This window comes from Coenobita brevimanus, chromosome 24 (assembly GCF_032717465.1).
Source record: "Coenobita brevimanus isolate Jiangsu-jjx chromosome 24, ASM3271746v2, whole genome shotgun sequence".
NCBI lineage: Eukaryota > Metazoa > Arthropoda > Malacostraca > Decapoda > Coenobitidae > Coenobita > Coenobita brevimanus.
In genome coordinates, this window is record NC_136977.1 from 11,955,780 (window position 1) to 11,974,051 (window position 18,272).

The 18,272-nt window shown below is 41.8% G+C and overlaps 1 protein-coding gene and 1 non-coding gene across 2 annotated transcripts in view; one reads left to right on the forward strand and one right to left on the reverse strand.

The window, feature by feature from the left end:
* The window catches only part of LOC145393552 (furin-like protease 2), a 758,736-nt gene that overhangs the window by 611,334 nt on the left and 129,130 nt on the right, over window positions 1-18,272 (forward strand). The window contains exons 6-8 of the mRNA XM_080267702.1: window positions 4,072-4,244; window positions 15,047-15,177; window positions 17,925-18,070. Coding sequence (XP_080123828.1) covers window positions 4,072-4,244; window positions 15,047-15,177; window positions 17,925-18,070 — 450 coding nt within the window. The remainder of the gene's footprint in view (window positions 1-4,071; window positions 4,245-15,046; window positions 15,178-17,924; window positions 18,071-18,272) is intronic.
* Window positions 4,883-5,001, reverse strand: LOC145393612 (5S ribosomal RNA). Its single transcript, XR_013896210.1, has one exon. It is a non-coding gene; the product is annotated as a 5S ribosomal RNA (ribosomal RNA).

Below are 18,272 nucleotides of genomic sequence, written 5' to 3' on the forward strand. Positions count from 1 at the left end.
TTTAATTACTGCAACACGAGTGTGTTAGCATAACACGCACAGAGCTCCGAGAAGTGGGCCAAATCCGCAGAGTTCACTCTAGCACGATCACCTCCGGTCCAACACGGCCATACTGGACATTCCCATGATGACGAAAGCCAATGAAAAACTTCTGATCAAGTAGCCTTCCCCGCCCACTATCGTGATGTGATCGTGATGCCGCCCAATTAAAAACGCTTCTGGTGTCACGTAATGTTTTGTTTACATTTCTCCCGCCACAGAGCCACTCAGTCGCATAATTGCATTGGAAGGTGCTTTTTTCTTGCTGCATTTTCTGCCCTTGTTACTGCATTTTACCCTGCTCACGATGCCTAGGAAGCCTTCTGAGAACGCCAAGAAGCGTCGGCACCTCCCTCAGGCCACCAAGCTAGAAAGCATCGAGAGGAAGAAGAAAGGGGAGAGGAAAGTTGACATTGCCAAGGCCTACGACATGAATGAAGCCAACGTGATCATAATAAACAACTTAAGACAAGATCCTGGCAGCCAAAGGCTATCACACGGCACTTCATACCAGGCTTGCCGAGGATACGATGGTAAATCGGAACGGTAACGTGGTAAAATTGCCGACGATACCACGGGCATTTGGAATTCATCTGGATGATTCCTGCCGAGCATACGATGGGGAAAACAGTGTGACCAAAACCCAGGCGACTCGACAGAGAATGTATCGTACTACAGCATTGAACATTTAGCCTGACACTGAATACATATTAATATTTTAGAATAAATATCAATCGTTTTGAAACCCTTCTCATCGGCGTGTGTACCAGTTTATAAACAAAGTTGCTTCTCCTTATTCTCTACCGAGTCAGCGACAGCGATCACTTTCCACAGTCACGAGACGGGGCTCTGGCAACAGTGTGAGAAGCATGCACTTTGCCGAGTGCTAGGACAGGCAGAAGCAGGACATTCCATGGCTGTGGATGAAGATAGTGATTCTGAGTGTGATTTCGAAGGATTTATGAGGGAGGTTTGATTTCGAAGGATTTATGAGGGAGGTTGAGGAGGAGCAACAGCCATTACCCACTAGTGACGCCAGCAGCCATCCTCCGGGGACCCAGTAGGACTAACTACAGCCTTGGATACCACCTTTCATTCCCAGCAAGCCCACCAACACTATCCTAAAAGGTTAGTTATCATTCATAGCACAGTACCATTTATTATAATTACAATAGTACCAATATATGTATAGGTATATGGTAGGTATTTAGGGTGACTTTTCCGAGGGTTGCTGACATAATTCATTTTTCCCCATAAGCTCTATTGTTAGTCCAACACGTTTTTGGTCCAACACGTGACCCATGCATGACATTATTACCATGCTGGACGCGAGGGTACTGTATATATATATATATCTATCTATATATATATATATATATATATATATATATATATATATATATATATATATATATACAGTATATATATTTATATATATACTGTATGTAGGGTACATTTTGTAAACTGATACATTTTAGTAGTTACAGGTACCTAAATTGATGGTCATCCTGTCGTTCCTCCTTGTAAATACCAGGATCCCAAGATTCTTCTTTAGCCGGATACAGATTGGCTGAGGTCATGCTTCTGATCATGATTTTGACGGCTTGAAAGTTGTGCAGTTGTTGTCTGGTGTGTTACCAAAACTCTGCTTCATGAGAATAATATCCCTTACATTTTCAACTTTGTTTCTGTCTTTGGTCTTCACATGATTGATATCGGAGAACCAACGCTCGCAGTCAGCAACTGCCCCAGTCCCACTCAAAGATTAAAACAGGAACTGGACGAGTGAGTCCTTGATGACATAACATACCGGTTCGTCACATACCATATGGAGATAGTGTTTGAAAATCAGTATTACATTATTGACTGAAAAATCACACATGTATGAAAGTTATCACATATCGCATAGTGTGCCAAAATATTGCATATTGGAATAATTATCACATGTCCGGCAACGCTGATGTAGATTAACAGTAAGAGAATTAAGGAAAAAGCAAGCTGTGTAGGTAGCTGTGGCACATGAGAAAAGTAAGATAGGCACAATCAGGCAAGAGACAAGAAAGGAAGGTTTTGTAGACAAGCTTGAGTGAAGGAAGACAGGTTAGGTGTGGAAGGAGGACAGAGGTAGGCTGGATACATAGACAGTCAGGAAAAAGGAATGACTAGGTATTCAGGCATAAGGGAAAGGAAGGTTGGCTAGGTATGCAGACAGTAGGGAAAATGGAATGATTAGATATGCAGGCAGGAGGGAAAGGAAAGTTGGCTAGATATGCAGACTGAAGGAAAGGAACGTTGACTTGGTATGCAGGCAAGAGGGAAAAGAAGGTTGGCTAGATATGCAGACTGGAGGAAAGGAACGTTGACTTGGTATGCAGGCAAGAGGGAAAAGAAGGTTGGCTAGATATGCAGGCGGGAGAGAAACGAAAGTTGGCTAGGCATGCAGGCAGGAGGGAAAGGAAGGTTGGCTAGATATGCAGGCAGGAAAGAAAGGATGGTTGGCTAGGTACTGTATGCAGGCAGGAGAGAAAGGAAAGTTGGTTAGGTATGCAGGCAGGAAGGAAAGAAAGGTTGTCTAGATATGTAGGCAGGAAGGAAGGTTGGCTAGGTATCCAGGCAGGAGACAAAGGAAGGTTGGCTAGGTATCCAGGCAGGAGGGAAGGAAAACTAGGGTATGCAGGCAGGAGGGAAGGAAAGTTGGAAAGGTATGCAGGCAGGAGGGAGGGAAGGTTGGCTAGGTATGCAGGCAGGAGGGAAGGATGGTTGGCTAAGTATGCTGGCAGGAGAGAAGGAAAGTTGGCAAGGTATGCAGGCAGGAGGGAGGGAAAGTTGGCCAGATATGCAGGCAAGAGGGAGGGAAGATTGGCTTGGCATGCAGACAGGCGGGAGGGAAGGTTGGCTAGGTATGCAGACAAGAGGGAATAAAGTAACCTATATATGCCACTTTTTGTGTGTTATTTAAGAGCTTTTTCCTGTTATGGTGCTGTTCTCCTTGCATACAGGGTATCACTCAGTTTGAAGTTTTGGTGATTAGTTGAATGTGTAAAATATTGTGTGGGTAATGTTTCTGTAGCATTTTTGAAAGACCATTAATTTTAGCACAGTAATTTCCTCGTAGGACAAATGATACAAAGTTGACAAGTGTAAGCATGAGGATGCTATTAAGTGATGTATGGGCAAATTTCTATATTATTGTTAGACAGAGAAAGTTAATAAAAAAGATTTGGCAGTGTAGTATTGCATGTTCAGTTTTTTTTTAAATTCCAGTACTATATTAAGGATGGTGGATAGGAGAGTGAATAAAAAAAATTACTGTACAGTACAGTATTGTTTTTATTAAGGATGTTTTTTTTATCTTCTTTAGTCTGATCATACATTATCTAATTCTTGCAGCTACTAGACAGTTTTACCTAGGGAATGTCTGATAGTAAGGGGAATGAAAACAACCTACATTAACCCCTTTTGCTGTGATGTCATCTATAAGTTGAATAAAATTGTCTATAGGTTTCATGAGTAAATGTTACAATTTTCCCTAGGATGGAATTGGTTAGCCTGTCTGGTTTGCAGGTGGGTGAATGCTGGATGAGGTACTGTAGTGAATGAAAAACTTACTATGGTATTGCAAATTTATTCAGCTTTATTTAACTGACAACCTGGTTTGAGCATATTGCATGGGACAGCAGATAAAACAAGCATTCCAGTGTGATAACATTATATATCTTTTTCTTGCTACCACCAGACGGTTTTACTTTGATAGAGAGATATGTTTGAAACACTGATTAAGATACATGTTTGGAAGGAGATTAAAAACAGCTCCATTGACCCTTTTACTAAGAGAAATTTTCTGTAAATTGAATAAAATCATCAGGCTTTGTGAGGATGCTATGGATGGTAATTAATTGACCAGTATTGCAAACATATTCAGCTTTATCATTCCATTGAGTTGTAGGTGTGAGAATATTGGATGGGACAGTGAACAGAAAAACTGACCACAGTATTACAGCTTTGTTAAGCTTTATTTTCATTCCCTTTCAGGTGTGAGGATGCTGGATGGGACAGTGAATGATGCTGTGGAGGCACGGGCAATCTCTCTCAACCCTGACCACATTGACATTTTCTCAGCGTCCTGGGGCCCTGAGGATGATGGCAAGACAGTAGATGGACCGGGACCACTAGCCAAACGGGCTTTCATCAATGGGGTTATCAGAGTAGGTTAACTCTCTCTTGGTTGAGACACTTGTGATTTATAGTCAACACTCCAGGGAATAATTTATTCATTAGTTGGCTGCAGGAGCCTGAAAGTGTTAATACTAATACCACTAATGCTCATGTGGTCGTGACAACTCTCGTATTCTATTCCAGCTTCCGCCAGAAAAGTGTACTGGACTAAGAGCGAGGATACAGGCCAAAGAGTTTTAATAAAAATATGTATGATGGGGATGCTGGAAATCATGAAGTTATCTCTAAGCCCCACAGCCGGAGTATATCATATTTTTAGTCCTGCCACCACCAGATGATGTTATCCAGCTTAAGGGATGTGTATTGTTGTGAAGGAGGTATTGAAAACTCTTTGAAAGTCTCTCCTAAGATGAATAAAATTGCTTGTGGATAGCAGGAGTAAAATGTAAAAGATGTCATCAGGCTGAAAGAGTTCATTGTTTATCCATCTGATCTTGAGAAAATTTTAAATTTGGTATTTATCACATTTACTGTTCTCATTCATCATTCATTCATTGCCAGACGCCATGTATCCCAATTGGGGTGGCCAGCGGCTTAGAGTTAATTGTTTTACAGGGAGGGGCACTAATCCTCCACCAACCCCACTTGACACGTAGGGAGAACGTTATGCCAACAGCATCTGGTGTTCCCAGGCGGTCACCCATCCAAGTACTAACCAGACCCAACGTTGCTTAACTTCGCTGATCGAACGGGAAGCGGTGTACTCAACGTGGTATGGCCGTTGGGCCATATATATATTACTTTAATTAGCATTGTACTTTCAGACGTAGACTAAGCTTTTTTATGTACAGTGCTTGTCTCCTGAAGTGCCTTTCCATGATAATGATATTTGTCTATCTATCTATTGCCAGACGCCTCAATCCCGTTCGGGGTGGCCACAAACAAAGTGCCTCCACATCGCCCTGTCCCCCGCCATTTCATTGCCCCACTCCCAACTCATACCCCCCTCTCTCATATACCTCTCCACCCCATCCCTCCATCTCATCCTTGGCCTCCCCCTCCCTCTTCCCCCCTCCACCTCACTCAGATACACTCTCTTCGTCAGTCTCTCACCCTCCATCCTCTCCACATGGCCAAACCACCTCAGTGTATTCCTCCTAACGATTCCTATCACATCCGCATCCACACCACAACGCTCCTTTATATCCTCATTTGTCAGCCTGTCTCTCCATGTGACTCCACAGGCTCCTCTTAAGTAACTCATTTCCACTGCTCTCACTCTTGACTTGTGTCCTTCCAGCAACGTCCAAGCTTCACTTCCATACATTAGAGTTGGTATCACAATATTGTCATGTAGTAACTTTTTCACTTCCATGCTCACTTCCCTGCTTCTTATCACTGCATTCAAGGAACCAGCAACCTTTCTTCCCTGCTGTACCCTTTCAAGCACTTCACCCTCCAAACCTCTATCCTTACTCATCACACTACCCAAGTACTTAAACGTACTCACATTTTCCAATTCCTCACCATCCAATCACGCTGTACATTCACTGACTTCACCTCTCGCAAAGACCAACACTTTACTCTTCCCTGCATTCACCTTTAGATTCTATTTCTTACACACTCTCCCAAACTCATCCACCAAGCCTTGCAGCTCTCCTTCGTCTTCACTCAACAACACATTATCATCTGCAAACAACAGTACAGGGAGTTTCTAAACACTACCCTCTCTCACCAGGGCCACTCCAACATCCACAACCCTACCTTGTACCTCTTTTATTACCCCATCCATGTACAGATTGAACAACGATGGAGACATGACACATCCCTGTTTCAACCCAACCTTCAAAGAGAAAGATTCACTCTTTTCACCATCCTCACGCACTGCAGCCATAGCACCATCATACATACTCTTCACAGCATTCAACAGCTTTCCATCTACTCCATATATTCTTAATACTTTCCACAATCCTTGTCTATCCACCCTGTCATATGCTTTCTCCAAATCCATGAAAGCCGCATGCAACTTCTTTCCCTTCTCTAGAAACTTTTCCACTAAAGATCTAAGAATGAATATCTGATCTACACAACCTCTTCCCTTCCTAAAGCCTCCCTGTTCTTTTCCAACTAATTCCTCTGTTCTTTATCTAACTCTGTCAATAAGTATCCTACCATACACTTTTCCTATTATACTAAGAAGACAGATGCCCCTATGATTACCACACACTTCTTTTTCCCCTATTCCTTTGTACAAGGGAATAATTATACCTGACTTCCAATCATCCGGGACTCTACCTTCCTCCCAGGCCAACCTGCACATTTTACACATCCATTCTACTACTATCTCTCCCCCATGCTTCAGCATTTCACCACACACTCCATCAATTCCTGGGGCTTTCCCAAATTTAACTTTCTTCATTTGCTTCCACAACTTCTGTCCTACTGATTTCTTCCTGTCTTCTCACCTCCTTCCTTCTCCCAGACATTCCCCAGCCACTTATACTTGCATTACTATCATTTTCTATGTTCAGCAATTCCTTAACCCCTTAACCACGGGGCGTCACTTTCGTGACGCTTGGGAGCAAGGGATCATACTGCGGGGCATCACTTTTGTGATTCTGTGTTATTTTGAATTCGCCTGGGCTCTCAAGTGGTGGCTTGTATCATCTATCAGTACTGCCAATGTCCAGCACTAGTCAGCACTCCTAATCTCATCTGTACTCCCATCCATTGTTGACAATTTAGCCATTTCTCCCCGTTCTTGACTCCCCTCCCTACCTCCCCTCCATTACCCTCTCCTCTTGCCTGCCCGGCCATGCTACGCTAAGTAAATCTTCCCTGGAATTTTCCACTGATTTCATCCATTGAAATAAGCCCTATTCCCTATTCTTATACCAAATAATATATACAAAAAAGAAATAAGGTAAGTGAGAGTGCCATACACATGGAATTGGCTAATTATCACCTGACAACACGTCACGTGCACTCGTTCGCTAATTTTCACTGTTTATTTCCCCTTGAAATATGCCGTATAATCTATTCTCGTAATAAAAATATATATATGAGAAAGGAAGGGAAAAGCCTTAGTGATATTTACATTCACCTGGAACTACCTAATTATTGCAGGCCACCACACTGTATTCTACGCTAAGTAAATCTTCCCTGGAATTTTCCACTGATTTCATCCATTGAAATAAGCCCTATGCCCTATTCTTATACCAAATAATATATACAAAAAAGAAATAAGGTAAGTGATAGTGCCATACACCTGGAATTGGCTAATTATCACCTGACAACACCTCACGTGCACTTGTTCGCTAATTTTTGCTGTTTATTTCCCCTTGAAATATGCCGTATAATCTATTCTCGTAATAAAAATATATATAAGGAGGGAAGGGAGAAGCCTAAGTGATATTTACATTCACCTGGAACTACCTAATTTATAATGTATTGTCTAGATTTCCCGCCAATCATTTCATAGCTATATATTAGCAGCTCTCACAAGGCTGTCGTTGGCAGTAATGCACTCTCCCTAGGTAGGCCACCCCGGCCCACCAGTATCAGTTTACTGTCGTCTTTCAAGGTGAAAGTACGTCGGATTCGCGCCTGCTAAATTCCGCTGCTTTTTAGCCCCATGCAAAGGTCCCTGTGACCTCTACCCCCTACTAAACCTCATGTGGAAAGAGGTAAAGGGCTGACAAATGATAGAGAGTGACTGCGATCTTTCTGGTGAGTAAAACAGTGCAAGTGGAAATGTAAATAATGTGTAAACAGCAAATGAAAGCAGTGGATGTAAATATAAGTGAACAGTGGAAAATAGTTTTATAAGTTACTGCAAGTAACAGTGCCTAACACAGTGTAAATAAAATAGAAATGTAAATAATGTAAATATAATAGGGAACGTAAATAGAAATGTAAATGAGTAGTATTATAAGAATACGAGTATATATACTAGGAGTAATGAAAGTGAAAGTTTCGCTCTAGCATGTGTGAATACTATGAGTTATGAGAGTGAAGGTGAAAGTGACATTCACTCTCAACGCTAGTATACTGGACAAGAAAGTGAATGCTGCATATTTTATTGAAAGAGATATTGAACGCCTGCAGTGACAGTAAACTACTATTACTGAAAGAAACTTATGGATAAAGACTGTAGATATATATGTTATACTGTATAGTAATAGAAATATAAACTGTGAGTGTTTTTATGAATAATTAATGACAGAACACCAGCGGCTAATGATCACAAGTGGGAAGGTCATAAACGCACTGGTAGTAGTAGTAGTAGTTGTTCCCTAAGCAGTCTGGCCGAACAGCCCTGAGTACCTTAGGAAGGCCATGGCCGAGACCGGGCTTTCCCACAGAGCTCTCAGAGAGTGTATATTGTGTTGTTGGTGTAGGTGATTGTGTGCAATGCAGTCTTCCATAATGTGCTTAATAGTATGGGGTGCTGTGTTGCATCCCGGACAGGCATCAGCGACGGAGTCATCCAGCCTCTTCTGGTAGCTTAAGAGGGCTGATTGGTGCCCACATATCAGCCTGGCCAGGTGGACCCTGTCCTCACGAGGAAGATAGGATTCAGGAGGGTGGATGTCAGGAGGCCGTGCATGCAGCTGTGTGTTGTCTTTAAGTGACTGAATGGAGCGGCGAGTGATCTGAGTGTGGATATGCTTCTGGAAGGTGGTCTGAGGTGGGCGAGGGGGGAGAGATGACAGTATTTGTGTATGGTATTGTGTGCTGGGTGTTGTTTTGATGTTCCTTGGTGTGGGTGGATGTGCTGCCATGTACTGTAGTGGATGTTGTGAGTTTGTGGAGGCTGCAGCAAGAAACTGGGTGCCTCTCATGTCTAGGTGTTCCTTGACCTTGAGGACTTTGGTTTCTTGATGTAGGTGGTCTGTGGGTGTAGTAGCTGTGCAGCCTGTGATTGTTTTTAGGGCCTTGTTCTGTATGGTCTGTAGAGTGTTGTAGTGTGTTTTGGTGAGGTTAGAAGCCCAGGCAGGGCTTGCATAATTCATCACTGAACGTATGTATTGTTTGTATACTGTGGTGGTTGTTTCTTTGTTGTGTCCGAATGTTGTATGGGCAAGTGACCTCAAAGCATTGAGTCTTGATGTTATTTTATTTTTAATGTTTGTGATGTGATGTTTGAATGACATTGATGTATTGTATGTTACACCAAGGATTGTAGGTGTGTGTGTGTTTGGTAGTGGAGTGTTGTTTATGGTGAGGTGTGGGATGTGACTGTGTTCTGCTGTCCAGTTTGTGAGAAGAGTAACTGTAGATTTGGCTGGGGCTGTTTTGAGCCTGTTTGTGGTGAACCATTCGTGTAGTGTGTTGAGGTAAGGTTGAATGATGTGTGCAGCTGTGTTTGAGTTTTGGTGTGTACATGTAAATGTTATATCATCTGCATAGGAAGCTATGGCTATCTGTGGTGTGTGGGGTGTGGATATGTCCTGCATGTATAGATTAAAGAGTGTAGGGGACAAAACAGATCCTTGGGGGACGCCGTTTGTGAAGTTTCTGATGTTAGAAGACTGACCGGCAAATGTTACGTGTGCACATCTGCCTGCTAAGTAGTTTGCCAGCCATCTTTTTGTGTTATTGTGGATATTTGTATTGAGTATTTTGTTTGTGAGGTTGTGGAGGGAGATGGCATCAAAAGCTTTGCTAATGTCTGGTGTGACTAGGAGTGTTCTGTGTGGTGGCCTAGCTGAATTCATGCCATCAAAAACTCTCTGTGTAAGGTCTGTAAGAAGGGTGTTTGTGGAGTGTAGTGGCCTAAAGCCATGTTGTGACTGGACTAGGGGAATGTGAGGTGTGACTAGTTGTAGTATCAGTCGTTCAGTGACTTTAGAGGGGGTGCAGAGGAGTGTGATGGGACGATGTGAGGAGGGTAACGTGGAGTCTTTGTTGGGTTTAGGGATAGTGATGATATTGCCATGCTTCCAGATGTTGGGTATTATGTTGTGTTAGTAGCTGTAGTTGGATATGTTGGTGAGTGCTTGTATGCCTTGTGGTCCTAGGTGTTTAAGGTGAATGTTGCTTATGTTGTCTGGTCCACAGGCAGATGAGTGCTTGAGGTTGTTAATGATGTGCTTTGTCTGGTTGTAAGTGAAAGGTGCGTAGTCTGGGTCTGTGAGGAACTGTCTCTTACGTCTGATGATACGTCGGTCTTCCGGATAGGGGGTTAGATGGCTGACTTGTGAAAAGTGATTGATGAGAGTGTTTGCTTGTTGTTTGTTTGAGGGTGTGGTGTCTGTTGTTGTGATGGCAGTGTGTGATTGTGTGGTGTTGCTGTTGGAAAGTGTGATGCTGTTTAGTGTTTTGTAGAGTTTGCTGATGTTTCTTTTGTGGTCAAGTGTTTGGAGGTAATTTTTCCAGTTTAGTGTTTGCTGTTCTGATATTTTACTGTTTATTTGAGTGTTGAGTTCTTGTATTTGTTGTATGGTGTCTTGTGTATGGGGTGTTGGGGAGTGTCGCAGTGTGTATACGCGCTGGTAATTTTCATTGCTTTCACGGTGTTTTTTTTTTTTTTTGGAGTATGGATTCCAAACTATGTGAGAATCATAGAATAGTGTTTCTAGTGATAATATCAGGCTGTGGTAATCATATTACGGGTTGTCGGAAGTGTAAAGTGGAGACCTCGTTACCCAACTTCAAAGGTCTCCACAAGTCCTACAGTACTTGACAAAGGCCCAGCAAACACACCAGAAGAAAGCTGAAGGTATATGCCATAAGCATATATGATTTTAATATTCTAGGACTAATAACTGATTTTTGGCAAATATTTTTAGAGAGTCTGTCGGAGCACGAATATGCCTGCGGGAGCCGCAAATCAAAGCAAAACAAGCCCGCGGTTAAGGGGTTAAAGTGTTCTCTCCATCTCCTCAATTTTTCTCCCTTCTCCACTAGTAATCTACCATTTTTATCTTTCACTCCCCTGCTAACTTCACTTCCACCCTGTCTTACTCGTTTCACCTCTTTCCAGAACATTTTCTTACAGTCCCTCCACTTTACACTCAAGTTCCTTCCAAATTCCTCATCCGCTCTCTTCTTACTCTCTCTTACTAATCTTTTCACCTCTCTCTTTCTTTCTACATATAACTCTCTCTTCCGCCTCTCAACTTCTTCCAAACCCCTATTTCTCATCCATTCATTTTATGCTTTCTTCTTTTGTGCCACAGCCTGTCTCACCTCTTCATTCCACCATGCTGTTCCTTGCACACCCCTCCATCTTCTCTTCATCCCACACACCACATCACATGCTGCATATATTTCATCTGTGAATATCCTGCACACACCTTCCACGTCCCCCATCTGCTCCATTTCATATTTGCCCAATCATTCCTCCACTTCTCTTTCATACTCTGCCTTTTTCTCATCCTCTTGTAACCTTTCCACTCTCCTTACAAATACAGTAATCCCTCTAATATCCGAATGCCCAATATCCGAACATCCCCACTAACTGGACATAATCGTCCTGGGATCCAATATTCCCAAAATGGGCCAAAAACCGCAAAAAAATAAAAAAAATCTGACTTTTTTCCCACCCATAATTTGAAATTGCCGCCTGGCACCGAACAGCTGTTACACCATGGTCCCTTCACCCCTTCCTTCCTCCCCCCTCCCCCCTCCCCTGTCAGGGTTGCCATTTGGTATTTTTCATTACCAAGTGCGGGCCAATTTGGTAATGAAAAATTCGTTTGGTAATGAATCAGAATAATGCATTACCAAATGGATTTTTCACATGTATGAGGATACACAGGATGGAGATGATGGATTGTTTGCTCTCTCTGATTAATCTGCTACCCTACATATCGTGAAAATAATCAACATGGGGGAGGTGCTGGCTCAATCGGTAGAGAGGTGGCCTGCAGTCCTAACGGACCCAGGTTCAAATCCAAGCTGGGACAAGGAATAGTTTAAGGATTTGAATTTCATTAAATCAGGCTTTACTGATCTACCAGAAGACCCGCCGACATGCCGTAAAAATACCCCCTCTAATACCAATACACCAGTCCTGTATGAGACAGCCCTAGCATGTATTCATATGGACGGTGGGTGTTAGCGCCGAAGTGGTGACATGTAGAGGTGTATGGTATGTAGGAGGACTGCTGGGCCTTGAGAGCAGGTTGTGAAGCATATGCCCAGAGTCGGGTACATAAAAAAATATATATATATATATATATATATATATAAGGAGAGTGATTACATGTATTTGCACTTGTATATATAATTAATGAAGAATAAATGCTAGCTTTACGAATTTGGTAATGAAAAGTTAAATTTGGTAATGAAAGTTGAGGAGATTGGTAATGTGGCTGTTGCGATCTGGCAACTCTGTTACCCTGCCATCATCAACAGTCACAGCCTAACTCTGATCGAGAGCAGATGCTCATAGCAGTGCAAGCCACAGGTGCTTGTTTTTTGTGAATAAACAGTGAATAAACCGCAATACCTCACCACTAGAACACACAGGAATTTACAGTGTTGTGCAGTGTTAAGAAATTAGAATTCAGAGTGCAGAGGATTAACTGTGGACTGCAAACTGGCAGTTCAAACCAGTCCAGGAGCCAGGGACTTGTAAGTACCCAGAATGTTTAATATTGTATAAACTCACCTCTAAAACCTCATTTTATGGTTCTTTTGCATTTACTTCAGTCTTTTATGTCCCTTATTGGTGTGATTTGGGTCTTAAATAGGTGCAATGCATGTCCAGAGGGAGTTGTATAGGTGTTTCTCTGAGTTAGGGTCCATAAGTACGAGTCCATAAGCTGGGGCCCAATATGCGGACAGGACCACTATCCAGACCTGCCTATGGCTCTATTACGTCGGATATTGGAGGGATTACTGTACTCCTCCTTCCCGTCCTTCCCTTCTTCTATTCTCCATCTTAATTGGATCTTGATTCTGGCCACCACCAAGTAGTGGTCAGAAAGTCCACTCCCCCAACCTTTATAAGCTCTTGCAACCATTACACATTTTCGCATCCTATCATCCACACACACATAATCAATCATTGTATTCCTTTCATTAAGTTCACCACCCACCCTTCTCATCACTCGCCATGTATACATGTGGATCATTTTGTGCCTGAAGAGGGTATTGGCTGTCACCTCCCAGCACAAATGTCCACTAACGCACTGCCATTCTCATCTATCTCAGCAGGCACACCCCACTCACCAACTATTCCATCCACCTTCACATTCCCTACTTTACCATTCATATCACCGATCAAAAACACTCTCTCATTCCTTCCAAACTTTTCCATGCACATTTCTACATTTGTCATATTCTTATTGACAGAATCAACAGAAACTGATTATTGTATGTACAAAAGGCAAAATATAGTACAGTCTAGGGGCAGAGGTACTGTATTGAGTTTTGTGCCCTAACTTTTCTGCTTCATAATAAGACATTAACAAGGCTGACAACTTTAGTTTTTTAGTTTGGTGTAAGTAAGCATATGGTATATGTTTAAATAAGTATCAAATATCATAGCTTCTACAGCATGGAAAGGACCATTGGCTTAGATCCTTGGCAGGGGGAGGGGGTAAGGGGATGAATCCACCTACAGCTAGGTCAGGGGGGATATATCCAGTGTACTATAATCATCTACCTACTACAGGTCAAGCAACTTTAATCGAGAAAAAATTGCAAAGTTAAACCCACAATTGCCTTCAGAATACTGCACTCACAGTCTGTGCATTTAAACTGCAGTCATTTCAAAAACAGGAAATTGAAATTGCTGAAATACTACTGTATAATATAGAAAATGTTAATTGATCTGATATAGCATGGTAAGCTTTGAAAACGAGTGCCAGTGTGATGATGCAGCAGTGCCAGACTTTGCCACAAGTACTGGATTGTGCTACTTTTCATGCCCTTGTATTGCTGAAGTTGACGTTTTGTCCCCTTTCGTGAAAATTACATATAAGCAGCTGTTTCAGCACAGTTCTTCTCAGCAGTGGATCTCTCCCAGCATCATAGTAACTTACTCTTTAGTCTCAGAAGCCATCACTCCCAGTATTTAGAATTCATCAGCTCCAATGGGAAGAACTCACAGGAGATGGGAAAGAGACTTTCTTCTTCTTCGGTTCATGTCCTTGAAGAGATCAGCAAGTTTTCTCTAGATGTTGGGTCCAAATGCAACATTGGGAAACAGTTAGGATGAAGATACTGAAGCAGTCCGAGTATAGAAACTCTGTACAATACATTAAAATTTGGTTTTGAATGCAGGCTGAGTTTCAAAAAAATTTTAAAGAAATATGTACAGTACTCTATAGTGTACACTTTTTCTGCTCGTATTTTTATTGTACTGTAGTTACCCTGTTGCAGGGGTTCCCAACCTTTATTTACCCATTACCCCATTTTCCACACCTCCCTTCATTCATTACCCCTCATTGCTTATGTTTCCACAATTGCATTTTAGCTGCTTAACATTTTGATGCCTAGATTTTAGTTTGAATGTAGGACTTGATTAAAGGTTAGGCTAAAACCAAGAGGGTTATTGCAAGGAGTAATTTATTTTTATTATTAACACTGATACCAAATAAACATGACTTTAAACATTCATCTCTGAATTTTAGTATAGGTCCGAAGTCTATCATAACTGGTATGATTTTTAGATTTTTTTTTTTTGTGTTACCTCCCCCATTACCCTTCACAAAAGACCAAATTACCCCACATGGGGTAATTTACCTCAGGTTGGGAACCCCTGCTGTATATCATTGGTGTCCCGTAAAAGTCATCTTATTAACCACACACGTTGTTTGCTCACTCTAGTCTGGCCCAGAGCCCTCTCCTAACCTTACCACTTAACCCACACTAGGGCCGGCATGGAAAGGGATCAATATTCGTGTGGGCTTCTGGGAATGGTGGCCGACACACAGACAACTGCAACTGTGATGGCTACACTAATTCCATTTTCACACTCTCCATATCATCAGCATCACAGAGGGGGTAAGTAAAGGATAATGATTAAAGCGAAAAAGTGATAGGACACATGAGATCTGAAATGATATTTTACAGTGAGAGAGAGAGAGAGAGAAAGAGAGTGAGAGAGAGAGAGAGAGAGACACTGGAATTGATTGGGGATCTAAACTGGAGACAGAAAAACATGGAAGGGATGGAAGGATATTTAATGCTTTTTCATCCCAGTTGTGCTGTAACACATATTGTTATGAATGTTTACAGCTTTGTCACTGAAAGTAAGAGAACAAGAAGCCTTGACATTTGCTTGTTAACTTAAGGCATACCACATGTTTGTGATGGTACGAGAGTGTTTCAGATGCACTGGAGAATGTTTGTTGTCTTGGCAAAATGTAACTATTATGAAGCAGGGACATTTCAGTGAGCTCCCCTCACATCCTTTCCTTAGCTGCCCTCATCCATTTCATAGATCTCTGTTTGACCCTATGCAAAGTATTTTCCTAAGTGTTAGGATTGGTTGCTGGGTGATGTACTGTGCTTCTCTGCATACAGTAGCACACAGTACAGCGTGTTTTGTGCTGGTAGCCTACCCTTAAATCAGAATAGTAAAGATATGGTGTTATTTACTTGCTGTTCAGTGCATGTATGTGGTTTTAATTATTGTTTTATATTTGGGTAGCCATTTTTTTTTTTTTTTTTTTCCCCCAGAAATGGACTCCCATGGGAGATGTATGCTGATGATTGCTGAGAATGAGAGGGAGGCAGAGGAAAGATTTAGGAAGTAGATAGATAGAATATGGTACAAGGGTTTGAGAGTAAATGTTGATAAAACAAAAGTGATGATATATAGGGCTGGTGGAAGTACTGTCAAAGCAGAGGGAGTGTGGCCATGTGCAGTTTGTTGCAAGGGTGTGGGAAGTAACTCCATCTTCTGTTGTGTTTGTGATAAGTGGGTGCATAAGAGATGTAGTGGCTTTACAGGTAGGTTGTGAAATAATGCTGATTTCATGTGTGCAATGTGTAATGGAGAGCTTGTAGAGATTGAGAGGCAAAAAAGGATTGATCATGCTGAAGAGTCTTATGAGTGTGTGGAGGAATTTTGCTATCTAAGGGACATTTTATGTGCTGGAAGTGGAGCCAGAGCTAGCTCTGTGGCCAGGGTATGGAGTGATTGGAGGAAGTTCATGGAGCTGTTGCCTCTAATGAGACTGAGAGGGCTCTCTCTTCTTGCTAAGGGGTCCTTGATTGCAGCTTGTGTTAGGAGTGTGATGCTGTACAGTAGTGAGACCCGGGCAGTAAAAGAAGAGGATATTTATAGGCTCAAACATGTGGAAATGATGATGATTAGATTGATATGTAGTGTGTCCTTGAATGAGAAGCCTGAAGGATTAGGATTGCACTTGAAGAGTTGAGAGGAAGGATAGAGCTTGAAAGTATTGATATTGTGATGAGAAAGGATAGATAGAGATGGTTTGGGCTTGCTGAGAGGATGAAAGATGACAGTTGGGTGTGGTAGGTGAGAGGTATGAACATCAAAGGTAGGGTTGTAAATGGCAGACCAAAAAAAGACCTGGAATGAGGTCATAGAGTGTGACCTCAGGGGTAATGGACTGAATAGGGAGGCTGCCAGAGATCAGACAGTGTGGAGAGCTGCCATTAGGTGACCAGGGCCAGTGCATGCAAGGATGCTTGATCCTTTATAAATGAAGTGAAAGGAATAGGCTCTCTTGAAATAACAGATTGCTGTTCTTTTCCACAGTTCATGGGTAGAACGTTGAAGAGGAATAACTTATATATTGCTCATTTCTAGTTTTCTGTGCATTCTCCTCCATTGCTTTACCTATTTTATTTGTCAGGCTTCCCCTCAACAGTAGTGTTTCTGTAATATGTTCACTCCAACCATGCATAAAATTACCATCTCTCCAATCTGAATGTTGAGCCATACCAAAAGTTAACGCTGGAATACAGTACTACAGTAGTTACAAAAAAAAGGTTGGTGTGAGCTGTAGCATTGTCTGATTCTGCCACTGGTTTTTGGGAAGGAAACTGTGTAATGATTAAAATTTCTGTCTAGTTAAAATAAATGAACTATAGTATCCCATCACTTGTCATAATACCTCCCCAGCTACAGTATTTTTATTAACCCCAGCAGCTTTAGGCTGTCTTTTTATATTTCATTCTGTCTACTGTCAAATAATCCAGTTAGCTTATAAGAAACCTTCATATGGAGGTGGCTATACACACTCCATTAACCCCTTCAGTCAGTGAACATCTTTCATTTTCTTCTGGATACCATCAGATAAGTTTGTCCAGCTTAGAAGAGACCTCTCAGGCAGAAGGGAATGCCTTCTATACTGTACTTCACCCTTCCACGATTAACTTTTGGTTACTTCTCATTCTGTGATCCATTTGCTTTTGACATCTACACTGTTTGAAATTGGTGTTGCATGGATTTGGCAGATAATGTTTTTATATGCTGTTCCCTTTATTACCTTACATTCTCTCATGTTTCCCATTATTGTAATCATAATGTTAATTTGATTTACAGTAGTAGGATGACTGCAGATTTACTCATTAGATACGCAATACTGTATTTCAGTAATCCATTTTAGTTATATGACTGTATGCCACTATATATGATTGGGTATGTCTTTTGAATTATGGTACCTGGTAGCTGCTTCCTTGATGTTTGTAAGTTGCTCCCGTATGTGAGCCTTGGTCAACTCAGTCTCAGTTCCCCATGTTGTAAGCTACTTCATTTATATCACACCTTTTAGGTACAAGCCATGGTACCTGGAAGAGTGTTCGTCCACACTTGCCACCACTTACAGCTCTGGCACCCCTGGTGTTGACCGCAGTGTGGCCACAGTTGATATGGATGGCAATCTTCGTCCTGACCACATATGCACAGATGAGCACACAGGTTAGTCTGTTATTTTTCATTTCTCTAAGCTTCTTCATGGTTTCCACCTTTCTTTCTGTGTCAGTCTTTAGAGTGCATTTGACAGCTAAACCATTGTGATGTAGTCATAGGTCACAAAGCCTTATGTTCTTTAAGTCTTTTAAAAGCTGTTTGAGAAAAGGAATTACATGCTAAGCTGCCTACATTTTCCTTCACCTTTATT